The following is a 13,556-nucleotide window of genomic DNA, read 5'->3' as shown; positions in this document are numbered from 1 at the left end:
AGCGAATCCAAGATTGGAGAAGATTCCAGCAAAGGCTCATCCAGAAAACCTCCTTCTGCGCCTTGCATTTCCTCTGGTTCCTGCTTAGACTGTTCTTGCAGTTCTCGTTGAGGTTGCTTCTCATCACTCTCCTTAATCTCCAAAACTGTAGATGTACGTGGGGATGGTGTTCTTTCCTTAAGAATAGTAGTATAAAAATGCTGTGCCTTCTCCACGGTATTCAAACGATATCTTTCTCCCTTGTATCTGAAAATTATACCAGCTGGGGCGTCCCACCGAAATGGTATCTGTAAATTTTGCAGCTCCTTAACAAGAAAGCCAAATTCTTTTCTGGTTTTCAGCATTTTAGGAGGTAATTCTTTATAAATTCCAATTCGTGAGCCCCCCACTTGAACAGAGGTGTAGAAGGATTTTTGCAGGATGTCATTTCTTATTTCTCTATCTGTAAAATATATGACCACATCTCTAGGCAATTGTCTTTGTCTGGCCACCCAAGAATTAACTCTGTAAATTTTATCTATTTTGTGAAAAACCACATCAGGATTAACTTGTAGAATCTTCGCCAGGGCCTCAGAACAAACCTGTCTCAAATCCTGTCTTTCCTCTTCTCGAATTCCTCGAAGCCGTATGGCAAACTCCATTGCCCTGAATTGTATCATCACAATCTCATTTTCAACTCTTTGCATTTTATTGTCAACATCAGCAATTTTATAATCATTATCTTTCATCTTAACATTAACTTCTGATTTAAGTTCTTCAACTTTAGAATCAACTTTCATAATAAATTCTGCCAGGCCAGACGCCACTTCTGATATTTTTTTAGTCACCTTGTTTTGATTTTGTTTCACCATATCTTTAACTTCATTAATTTCCTGCATAAATTCCTGATGTGATTTTTGGAGTTTATCATCTATCTCCTGTTGAGATTTTTGAAATTTATCATCCAAAGTGTTAGAAATAAATTCTTTTAAATCTCCCACATCAAAATCTTTTTTCTGAGTCTGTATCTGTTGTGCAGGGGGAGGCTGTGCTTTATGTGTGGGAGATCCACCTCCTGTTGCCTTCGCTTCCTGCTTCTTTGAAGCCATCCTGCCACGTAGGCTAGTTTTACTAAAAAGGGAAGTTCTTCTTCCTCTCCCACCTCCACAAAGACTTCTAAAAAAGTCCCCCAGATTTAATCAAATAAAAACCAAAGCAAAGCAAAGTCCAGTATTGAAGAAGGAGAAATTTCTCTCTTATTTCTCTTGTTACAAGCGAAGCAACTTCGTAGCAGTTTAGAAACTTTGTAACAAAGCAAGATGAGTTCAGCAATCCACACTCGCCCGCTCGTTAACTCTGAAGCTAGGCGCCATATTTTTACAGTTCACTTTCACTCATCCGCATTTTTTCACTCAACTTAGAAAGCCAAGAAAACTCTAATACTTGCGATTCCGAGTTTCAGGGTTCAAGAAACGATATGCTGCTTATTAAGGCTGATTCCTTTTCTTTCAATTTAAAGTTTCCTGTAGCCGGCTTGTTCTGCAAATGCAGACTTGTCCCACGCCGCCCGGAGTTCCAGCAGGTTAAATGGGAGCCGCTCCTGTTCCCTCCCCAGAAACTATCCCGGGGGGGGGGGGTTGCAGGGGCTCAACCTGTGCCCTGCGATCTCTCTTCAAAAATCCTAAAGATTTTTGAAGTTTTCGAGCCGCTTCTTAGATAGCGTCGTCAGTGAAGGTAAAACCTGGCTAGAAAGAATATGCACATAAAAGCCTACGAAAAAGAAAAAGACACATTGTACCTTTACAGGGGGAATATCTGAGAAGTGGGTGTGGCTCACTGACGATGCCTTAAAAGGCAGAAATAGCTATCTGAGTCTCCCAGAGAGCAACACAGAGTTGCAGTTTGTCAACAGAAAAAAAGCCCAGAAGCCTGTGAATGAGATTTCACAGAACCAGGGCTGCAGAACAACTTAGTTTACGTAGGTAAAACCTGGCTAGAAAGAATATGCACATAAAAGCCTACGAAAAAGAAAAAGACACATTGAACCTTTACAGGGGGAATATCTGAGAAGTGGGTGTGGCTCACTGACGACGCCTTAAAAGGCAGAAATAGCTATCTGAGTCTCCCAGAGAGCAACACAGAGTTGCAGTTTGTCAACAGAAAAAAAGCCCAGAAGCCTGTGAATGAGATTTCACAGAACCAGGGCTGCAGAACAACTTAGTTTACGTAGGTAAAACCTGGCTAGAAAGAATATGCACATAAAAGCCTACGAAAAAGAAAAAGACACATTGTACCTTTACAGGGGGAATATCTGAGAAGTGGGTGTGGCTCACTGACGACGCCTTAAAAGGCAGAAATAGCTATCTGAGTCTCCCAGAGAGCAACACAGAGTTGCAGTTTGTCAACAGAAAAAAAGCCCAGAAGCCTGTGAATGAGATTTCACAGAACCAGGGCTGCAGAACAACTTAGTTTACGTAGGTAAAACCTGGCTAGAAAGAATATGCACATAAAAGCCTACGAAAAAGAAAAAGACACATTGTACCTTTACAGGGGGAATATCTGAGAAGTGGGTGTGGCTCACTGACGACGCCTTAAAAGGCAGAAATAGCTATCTGAGTCTCCCAGAGAGCAACACAGAGTTGCAGTTTGTCAACAGAAAAAAAGCCCAGAAGCCTGTGAATGAGATTTCACAGAACCAGGGCTGCAGAACAACTTAGTTTACGTAGGTAAAACCTGGCTAGAGAGAATATGCATATATATATATATATATATATATATATATATATATATATATATGTAGGTCTTTGGTTATTCGGGTCTTCTCCCACGTAAAATTGGAAGTGTCTTGGCGACGTTTCGACGAAGTCTCATTCATCATCTTCAGGCTGGTGTTCTCGGCTTCGTGCTTCCAGGAGCAATGTGAGATCGCAGCTGTCTCTTCCTTTTAACTGCTAGTGGGGGTGTGAGCTGATTGGGTGGGAACTTGGCTGTGTTCTGATTGGGTGGAGGTGTGTTCTGATTGGTTAGGGGCTTGGCTGTGCTCTGATTGGCTGGGGGTGTGTTCTGTTTGGGTGGGGGCTTGGTTGTGCTCAGCTTAGTCTGAGTTGCAGGGGGATTTGAGCTGGTGAGCTGCGTTGTTGTTGTTTGGCTTCGTGTTTGTGGCCGTGCGAGCTCTTCATGGTGGGTGTCAGTCTGCTTCATGTATGGATTGGAGGGGTTTAAAGTGGCTAATGATGCAGCTGCGGTCTGGCTTCTGGTCCTTGGTCGTGGCTCATTATCAGTGTGGGTTTGAGTCTGCTTTCTGCGTGGATGTGTGATGGTGACATCAGGTGTGGCACTCGTGAGTGTGGGTCTGGTGTCATTCGTCGTGTTAGGGACTCGTTTGTCAATAAGGGCGGGTTTCCAAATGGCTGGTAGGCGGGAGGTATCGTCTCGTTTGTTCATGCTGTGTGGGCGTTTTTCTATCTCGATGGCTTCTCTGATTATTCTGTTGTTAAAGTGTTCAGTTTTGGCGATAGTTCTGGTCTTTTTAAAGTCAATATCCACCATCCTAAGGAACCCCAAAGACAAAATTGAGTTAGAAAATCAAGGAGTATATGAAATCCCATGCACCGCCTGCCCCACCACATACATCGGACAAACCAACAGACGAATAAGTGCACGCATAGAAGAACACAAGAACTCAGTCAGAAAAGAGGAACCAACTTCTTCCCTGGTCCAACACCTTAAAGCCACAGGACATGATATTGACTTTAAAAAGACCAGAACTATCGCCAAAACTGAACACTTTAACAACAGAATAATCAGAGAAGCCATCGAGATAGAAAAACGCCCACACAGCATGAACAAACGAGACGATACCTCCCGCCTACCAGCCATTTGGAAACCCGCCCTTATTGACAAACGAGTCCCTAACACGACGAATGACACCAGACCCACACTCACGAGTGCCACACCTGATGTCACCATCACACATCCACGCAGAAAGCAGACTCAAACCCACACTGATAATGAGCCACGACCAAGGACCAGAAGCCAGACCGCAGCTGCATCATTAGCCACTTTAAACCCCTCCAATCCATACATGAAGCAGACTGACACCCACCATGAAGAGCTCGCACGGCCACAAACACGAAGCCAAACAACAACAACGCAGCTCACCAGCTCAAATCCCCCTGCAACTCAGACTAAGCTGAGCACAACCAAGCCCCCACCCAAACAGAACACACCCCCAGCCAATCAGAGCACAGCCAAGCCCCTAACCAATCAGAACACACCTCCACCCAATCAGAACACAGCCAAGTTCCCACCCAATCAGCTCACACCCCCACTAGCAGTTAAAAGGAAGAGACAGCTGCGATCTCACATTGCTCCTGGAAGCACGAAGCCGAGAACACCAGCCTGAAGATGACGAATGAGACTTCGTCGAAACGTCGCCAAGACACTTCCAATTTTACGTGGGAGAAGACCCGAATAACCAAAGACCTACATACAAACACCCGCGAAAACCTGAGAAAACATATATATATATATATATATATATATGCATATTCTCTCTAGCCAGGTTTTACCTACGTAAACTTAGTTGTTCTTCAGCCCTAGGTTCTGTGAAATCTCATTCACAAGTTGACAATGTGAAAAAAGAAAAAAGATATATATATATATATATATATAATGGTGGTAAATATGATGACACAAACATTTGTACCCAGATGATGCACTGATTCATTAACGATGTAATGTTTGTTTTAAAAAAGAAAAAAGAAAGAAAAAAAATGTAGGGATGGAAGAATGACATCGGGCCAAATGCAGCAAACTGCCTCCGTTTCTGGTGTCATGTATCTTCTTCCTGGATGATCTCATTCTTGCTCTGGTCTGTGTTATCTGACCTTCTTCTGAGTGGGTGAACAGGGAGGAGGATTTTCCAATTAGAACGCTGTTGCTGTCCTGCCTTTCATCTGCCTATGTAAAACTGTATAAAAAAATAAAGCTTTTTGCGAGAGACGGAGAGACATCTTTGATCAGAGCAAATGCCTGGTCTCTGATTTTCTACAAAAACACTGTGATTTTTTTTTTCAAACACATAATTTTGCATTTGTCTCTGTTCAATTTAATTTTCTTATTTTTAGCTTATTTCTCTAAGCTCTCAAGATCATTCAGAATGTTATTTCTGTTTTCTGGATTGTTTAGATATACCAGCCAATTTTGTGTCATCTTTAAAATTGAGAAATATTTTCTGCAGCTTTTCATCTGAATCATCAATCAAAGTATTAAATAGTACAGGACCCAGAAAGGAACAATAATTTTTTCTGTTATGAGAATCCACTGATGAATACTTTCTGAGTACAATTTTCAAGCTCACTTATCCATTTAACTGTTATGCCATACAGCCCACACTTATCCAGCTTATTAATCAAGGATCATTTCACTCTGTGAAATGTTCTGCTGAAATTAGAATATATAACAAACAATTTCCCAGTGTTATTAACAGTATAATAATAAACATGGACCCAGTTGTGGGGGCAATAAGCTGACTTTGTATAAATATACAAAAGGATGAAGGCTATTGCTTAGCGCATTGTAAGCCGCCCTGAGTCTCTGGAGAAGGGCGGCATATAAATCAAATTTAAAAAAAAAAACATAGTTTGTGAATGGATAGTAGGAAAATGTTATCCCTTCAATTCTACAAATTCAATGTCAAAACAGCAACAAAATTCCTGAATTATTAATTAGAAAGTCTTGATGGATGATTTCAGTTATAAATAATAAAGGCATTATAAATTAAATCAACACTGAGTTCAACAAATTAAATATAGTTAACATAATTGTTTAATCATTCATGACTAGGCATTAATGTACTGGAATTCACTTTTGTCAAATTTTGAATGGAATCAAGCAAAATGTAAATATATATACTATAATTGTTCAGTTTTTATTTCATTCTTTATAGGAACAACAACAAAAAATGCCCACAGTTTTACTGATTGTTTTGTTAACTGCAAGTATCAGTAAAACTGTCAATGTTTTTCTTCTTCTTTAATAAAACCCTAATCCTAATCCTAATGCTTAATTTATGTTGTGATTTTTTTTTGTGTGTTTTTACTTATATTTCTCTCTTTTGCCTAACCACGGTAAATGACTCTTAATGATGGAAAATTAATAAAGTATGAATCCTACTGAGATTACTACTATTACTAGGAAGCAAAATATTTCTGTCTTCAAAAACCGTATCTATAAAAAATTCAGACTCTTACAATAACATTAGAGCCTTGGCCATCCCATTCCCAGAATAATAGGGGAATCATTTATAATTCATTAGTAGATTGCATGTCTATCCCAAAGGTGCTTTTTCAAGAGGTAACTGGACTTTCTTGTTGTTTTCTTTCTTTCTTTCTTTCTTTCTTTCTTTCTTTCTTTCTTTCTTTCTTTCTTTCTCTCCCCTTCCTTCCTTCCTTCCTTCCTTCCTTCCTTCCTTCCTTCCTTCCTTCCTTTTTTGCATGTATTTATGCATTGCATGTATAGATATAACATCTGTATTTTAATTCAGGTATTTTATATTCAAATGTACCAATGGCACAATCTAAGTCCAGAGTTAAAACTGCAAACAAGATACACAATGAAAACAATTATATTACAGAAATGACCATAGATCATGCACTGCGTCAATGGAATTTAGCCTTAGTCCTAACCTAGCTTTTTAATTTATTGGATTAGGATTTCTCTCCTTCTCCACTCAGATTCTTTCAGTGGTACATTAAGAATGGGAATGCCATGTCCTCAATACAGGCAATAAGGCGCTGCTGCCAGAAACAATGAAGGTGTCAGCCCTGGAGGCCATCTTCTCTTTGGCTCTTCAGAGCTGCCACATTTAGTGCATAGGCCTGCTATGGGAAACTGGGAGGGAGGTTGATTGGAGTGGGTAGAGATAGATAGCCATAACAACATTCTTTTCTCTGGGAGTCAAGGACGTTCAGCCTGCACCTGGAGAGGTGTGACTGGGAAATATCTCCAGTTGGGACGGTGGATTGAAAGCTAAGAATAGGCATTGGACCATGCCGCCAGTCCCTCCAGACAAATGCCAACAAGCACCAGCCCCCATCAGACCCAGCCAGCTGAAAAATGTTGCAGCCACCATAGAGGAGCTCCCCAGCCATCCCCAAGTGCCCAGGGAATATTGGGACCTGACAGCTGCCTTTAATGAGCAAGGCTGCAACTTCCTCCGTCCCCACTGCCCTATAGACTGCGCAATTGAATTCATACCGGGAGCAAAGATGCCAAAGCCAAAAATGTACTGCATGACCCCAAAGGAAATGACGGAGGTGAGAAAATATATTGACGCCAATTTAGCAAGGGGTTTCATTCAGCCCACAAAATCCAAAGCGGCAGCCCCAGTGCTGTGACATGCTAAGCCACTTAGTGAAGGACAAAGTGTTCACAAAGCTGTACCTAAGAGAAGCTTATTACTGGATTAGGGAGGGAGATGAATGGAAGACCACATTCAACTGCCCACTGGGCAGCTTCCAATTTAAGGTCATGTCATTTGGGCTTGACCAGAGAGCTCCTGCTGTCTTCATGCAGCTCATCAATGAAGTGCTGCATGAGCATCTGTACAAGGGGGTCCTAGTTTAGCTGAATGACATTCTTATATTCAACGAGATATTGTTCATGTAAAATTAGTGCGGCAGGTGCTGAAAAAGCTCCTAGCTGTGAAGCTCTATGCAAAGCTGTACAAGTGTGAATTCCATAAGACCGTCCTAGACTACCTGGGCTACCACATGTCAAGTGATGGAATTGAGATGGATCCAGGGAAAGTTAAAGTGGTGCTAGATTGGCAACCCTTTTGGACCCGCAAGCAACTCCAGAGCTTCCTGGGGTTTGCAAACTTCTATAGGCAATTTATTGCAGAGGTGGCTCTGCCCCTATTGGAACTATTGAAAATGGGGCTCCCTCCTATGAGAAATTGAAGAGACTTTTTGCAGAGGAGCCAATCCTCCAGCACCCCGACCCTGAATGACAGTTCATTGTCCAAGCCAACGCCAATAACATGGTGGTGGCAGCAGTGCTTCTGCAAAAGGACCCACAAGGTCATCTCTTGCCCTGTGCATATGTGTCCCAAAAACTCATTGACATGGAAAGACGAGAGCAACTGACATGGGCAATATGAGAGAAAGAAGCCTACTTGGTCTGCTGGGCTCTCCTCTTCTGGAGACACTTCCTGGAAGGAAACAAGGTGCCTTTTGAGGTGTGGACTGATCACAAAAACCTCAAAGCCCTAAAAAGCCCCCGGAAGCTCTCCCCCAGACAGGTCCACTGGGCACAGTATTTCCAGTGGTTCAACTTTGAGCTAAAATACATCCGGGGGGTGGGGGAACCTGCTAGTTGATGCCCTGTCAAGAAAACCACAATTCAATAGTGGGAGAGAGGAAGTCATCCATGCTATCACCCTCCCCCCCCCAGAACAAGTGGCAGAGATCACCACCAGGGGTCAAGCCAAGTGCCAAAGCAATCCCATGGGGAGGAAACTGATAGTCGCACTAAAAACTGTGCTCCCTGCCGACCAATGGTTTAATGAAAACAAGGACACCCTAACTATGAGAAAGGGTCTAGCCTGGAAGGGGTCCAAACTATCCTTCCGAGGTAGGTAAAATGAGGACCCGGATTGTGGGGGCAATAAGCTGACTTTGTATATAAAAAGAACACTGCTTGGGGGCCCCAAAAGCCCTACTAAGCAGGTATATACAAAAGTATGAAGGCTATTGCTTAATGCATTGTAAGCCACCCTGAGTCTCAGGAGAAGGGCAGCATATAAATCGAACCAATAAATAAATAAACTATATGTCCCCAACTGCTTGAGGCTGCAAGTTTTGCAATGTAGCCATGACTCATGACTGTCACTTCAGATTCCTAAAAACCCTCCACCTGGCCCGAAGGCAGTTCTGGTGGCCAAAGATGAAAGCTGACGTAGAGAATTATGTAAAAACTTGTGCCACCTATGCCACCATGAATATGAGGCCAGTAAAATCCCCTGGACTTCTTCAACAAGTGGCTAACCCCAGCTGACCCTGGGAGGAGATTGCTATGGATTTTATCGTTGAGTCCCAGAGAATGGGGGGAAATACATTTGGACTGTGATTGACTTATTTTCTAAGCAAGGCCACTTCACCGCCTGCTCGGGATTACCCTCAGCCAAGAAGTTGGCTAAGATGTTCATCAAACAAATCTACCACCTGCACAGAGTGCCCCACAGGGTAATCTTAGACAGAGGCATCCAATTCACCTCTAAATTCTGGAGAGAATTCCTGAGATCAGTCAGATCAACGCAGCGGCTTGGCTTGGCTTTTCATCCAAGCATGAACGGAACAGTAGAATAAACAAACAGAGTACATAAGATGTTATGTGGATTACCAGCAAGAAGACTGGCTGCCTTTTGCAGAAGTGGCTTACAACAATGCCGTGCATAGCCGCACCAGATTGACCCCCTTTCAGGTCACCAGTGGCATTGATTTCATTCCCATGCCTGAGTGCCGAGAGAGCCGCCCTCTTTTATGACTCTAACCCAGGTGCCTGCAACCCACGGCTCCAGAGCCACAAGTGTCTCTTTCACCCCTCTGCTGCAGCTCCCTGTGGCCCTGTCGCAGCAGAGGGATGAAAGAGCTGTCACCCTGTTGCAGTGGTGGTGATAGCCAGAGCCTTAGTGCAGGAGCCAAGCACCCCTGTACTTGCCTTTGTGCAGCAACAGTATTCTGCCTTCGTCATGGTACATTTGCTGTTGCCGCCAGCAAAGAGATCTGGGAGAGAACAGTAGGGGCAGATCTTGTGGGGTGGGAGCCATCTCCTAAACCTGGCCTTCCTCCCTCATCAGTGGGACCAAGAGAAAGAAGGGGGCAGCATGGGGAAGTGCTCCCCTCCCCCAGCTGAGCGATGAGCACAACAGGCCAGCAGGAGGGGGGCAGCTGGCCCAGCAGAAGATGGTGGCATGTTGGATGGTGGAAAAGCCCAGCGGGAAGGTGGTGGCTGGCCCGGCAGAAGTGCTCCCATTGGTGAGTCGGATGGTGGAGAGGCCTGGTCCGGCTCTCACAGTGGGACACTGTTCAGCACCTCCAAACATGAGCTGCCACCTTTGCAATGTACCATGTTTGAAATGTGCCATGCTTTTGAGGAAGCTGGGCCTTGGAGGAGTGTGGAGAGTTGTGGCCCAAGTCACAGAGGGTCAGAAGACATGCTCTGCCATCGTCCCAACATGCATTTCCAACATGAGCTCCTGTGTCCTAAAGTGGGATTGAGTGGGGGATGGGGGAAGGGAGCAGGGAGCAGAGGGAAGGGTAGTGGGCTTCTAGGAGGAGAAGCCCAGCTGGCTTTCCTTTTGGCATGAGGGAGGGAAGACCCAATACCCCCTCCATGGCCTGCCCACTGCTCTCGCAGTGCCTTGTGCAGCAATGGCAGAGACTGGGTTCCCTCTTCCTCCTGGAGCCTATTATAATGCAGAGCCACAATGCGACCCTGACCCACTTGCCCCTGGCAACTCTCTCTCTTGGGGCAGAGAGCAGGTCATATGTCCAGCATCAACCGAGGCTGGAAGTAGCCACCCGCTGCTTCCTGTTGCAGCTGGGCAGAGAAAGAGAGACAGATTCGGCTCGATTCGGCTCTGTCTGCTCACCTCTCTCTGCCTTTGCCCAGTTTTGCAAGAATTCAATGAACACTGGCTTGGTGATGGGGAGGTGGGAATGCCATCCCACACTTTGCCTGCCAAGCAATAGGGGGTACCCAGGGACTATATTTTCCGGCTCAGTCCAGAGTTGCAGGATGTGCATGCGTGCCTTTGTGAGTGTGCTGCTGCTTGGGATAATGCTTCTCTGAAGTGTGTGTGGTGATCTAAGGCAGAAACCTCATGGCGCTGTGATATAACAGCCTGACAGTCGCTCCTTCTGCAATGCAAGGTTTATTTTTGTATCTTTCCAGAAACAGAGAGAATGTGGCCGAATTTCCTTACAGTTATTCCCTGGGTGTTTGGGTTGGGAAGTAGGGGTGGAGGAGAGGGAGGGAGGGGAAGAGAGAAAGAAAAAGAGAGAAAGAAAGAAAAGAAAGAAAGAAAGAAAAAGTAAGAGAAAGAGACAGAAAGAAAGAAACAGAGAGAGAGAGAGAGAAAGAGAGATGAGAGAGAGGGAGGGAGAGAGGGAGAAAGAGAGAAAAAGAGAGATGGAAGAGAGGGAGAGAGAGAAAGAGAGAGGGAGAGAGAGAGAGATCAGAGGGAGAGAGGGAGATAGAGAGGGAGAGGGAGAGAGAAATATGAGAGAGATGAGAGAGAGCGAGAGGAGAGGGAGAAAGAGAAAGAGAGATTGGAGAGAGAGATATATATACCTGTTTTCCATAGAAATGAAAACACTGGAAGCCACAAAACCAGGGTAGGTGTGGCTGGGGGGGTCATATAACTGGGTGGGAATGAGTGACATCGAGTTGGCCATGCCCACCCAGGTTTTGTGGCTCCCTGTGTTTTGTGGGAAACAGGTCCAAATGGCTCTTTGAGTATTTAAGGTTGCAGACCCCTGCTCTAACTGAATGGATGGAGTCATTAAAAAGGGACTGGGAGGACATCGGGGGGGATGTCACGGTGGTGCAGTTCAGGAGAACGGGGCTCCATTCTTTCTGGCCGAATTTTCGCATCTGGAGGCTGGTAGATGCGAATCTAGACCATGGAGGGGTCAGTGCCATAGAGGGGATACTCTGGGGGTGACAGGGAGAAGAGCGATCCCCTGTTGCTCCTCTTGAATCTGGCACGAAAAGAGACCAGCTGTTATGGTCCAGAGGTGTGATGGCCTGATCAAATGGTGGAGGAAGTAAAGAGTGGGAAACAGTGAGGAATACAGGTGGAGAGTGACAAGGCAGAGTGAGATACCAGGTTGCTTCTCTAAGCTGGTGAAACCTACAAGCTGATAGACAAGTGAGTCTCTATGGTGGGAAAAGCGGCGCCTTAGTGGTGGGAGCAAAATTTTGAAAAGACGGAATTAGTACACATGGCAGAAGGAGAGGAAGGTGCGACTGATGATTCAAACAGGCGCTGTGCTGGCAAATTGCATAATTAGACTGAATATCGAAACGGATTTGCTATTTGGAGAGATGGATTAGTGTGGTGAGCAGTTCAGGAAAGGAATATTTACCCCCCCCAAAAAAAGAACTTCTGATAGAGACGGTGACGCTAATGCTCTGGGAGTGAAGAGAAGTGACAGTGACTGTGCAAAATAGAGGGAAGCTGACATCTTGGATTTGGAGAATGGAGAAATTGCAGATGAAATAGTGAGAATTAGGAGTAAAGAACTTTGGTGAAAATTGTGAAGGACTTTGGACTGGATACACCCATAATTAACTGTGAATATTTAATATAGCTATTATTTAATCTACTTTCTATATTGATTGTATAACTACATATACATATATACATATTTATATATTGGCTATATTTATAAATAAATACATTTTTAAATAGATTCAAAGGTAATATTTTTGTGATCTTTGTATAGAAGTTTCAGATATATATATATATATATATATATATATATATATATATATATATATATATATAATAATTTTATTTCTATACCGCCCTTCTCCCGAAGGACTCAGGGTGGTGTACAGCCAATTTAAAAACACAAGACACAACAATAATTAAAAATTAAAATAATTAAATAGATTTGGCCGATTTAAAACCCCAAAAATTAAAATACCCCAATTTAAAATTATTATATTATTATTATATATATATGTAGGTCTTTGGTTATTCGGGTTTTCTCCCGCGTAAAATTGGAAGTGTTTTGGCGACGTTTCAACAAAGTCTCATTCGTCATCTTCAGGCTGGTGTTTTCGGCTTCATGCTTCTAGGAGCAATGTGAGATCACAGCTGTTTCTTCCTTTGAACTGCTAGTGGGGGTGTGAACTGATTGGGTGGGAACTTGGCTGTGTTCTGATTGGGTGGAGGTGTATTCTGATTGGTTGGGGGTTTGGCTGTGCTCTGATTGGATGGGGGGCTGGCTGTGCTCTGATTGGATGGGGGTGTGTTCTGTTTAGGTAGAGGTTAGTTGCAGGGGGATTTGAGCTGGTGAGCTGCAAACAAACTCCTCAGTGTGGGTTTGAGTCTGCTTTCTGCATGGATGTGTGGTGGTTACATCCTGTGTGGCTCTCGTGAGTGTGGGTCTGGTGTCATTCTTTGTGTTAGGGACTCATTTGTCAATAAGGGCGGGTTTCCAAATGGCTGGTAGGTGGGAGGTATCATCTCGTTTATTCATGCTGTGTGGACATCCCACAGCCATCGAGATAGAAAAACGTCCACACAGCATGAATAAATGAGATGATACCTCCCACCTACCAGCCATTTGGAAACCCGCCCTCATTGACAAACGAGTCCCTAATACAAAGAATGACACCAGACCCACACTCACGAAAACCACACAGGATGTCACCACCACACATCCACACAAAAAGCAAACCCACACCGATGAAGCACAGCCACAAACCAGAAGCCAGACCACAGCTGCATCATTAGCCCCTTTAAACCCCTCCAATCCATACATAAAGCAGACTGACAC

The 13,556-nt window shown here is 44.0% G+C and overlaps 1 protein-coding gene across 2 annotated transcripts in view; it reads right to left on the bottom strand.

Moving 5' to 3' along the window:
- Nucleotides 1-13,556, bottom strand: part of SMPX (small muscle protein X-linked) — a 54,577-nt gene that overhangs the window by 19,203 nt on the left and 21,818 nt on the right. The window contains exon 3 of one of the 2 annotated variants that reach the window (XM_070944026.1): nucleotides 8,159-8,194. The exons of the other annotated variant lie outside the window; for it this stretch is intronic. Within the exon in view, the coding sequence (XP_070800127.1) occupies nucleotides 8,159-8,194 (36 nt within the window). The remainder of the gene's footprint in view (nucleotides 1-8,158; nucleotides 8,195-13,556) is intronic. 2 annotated transcript variants of the gene reach the window in all.

The sequence above is a fragment of the Pituophis catenifer genome, unplaced genomic scaffold (assembly GCF_029215685.1).
Source record: "Pituophis catenifer annectens isolate HBS135680 unplaced genomic scaffold, rPitCat1.0.hap2 SCAF_4, whole genome shotgun sequence".
Lineage (NCBI taxonomy): Eukaryota > Metazoa > Chordata > Lepidosauria > Squamata > Colubridae > Pituophis > Pituophis catenifer.
This window is presented reverse-complemented; position numbering and strand designations above follow the sequence as displayed.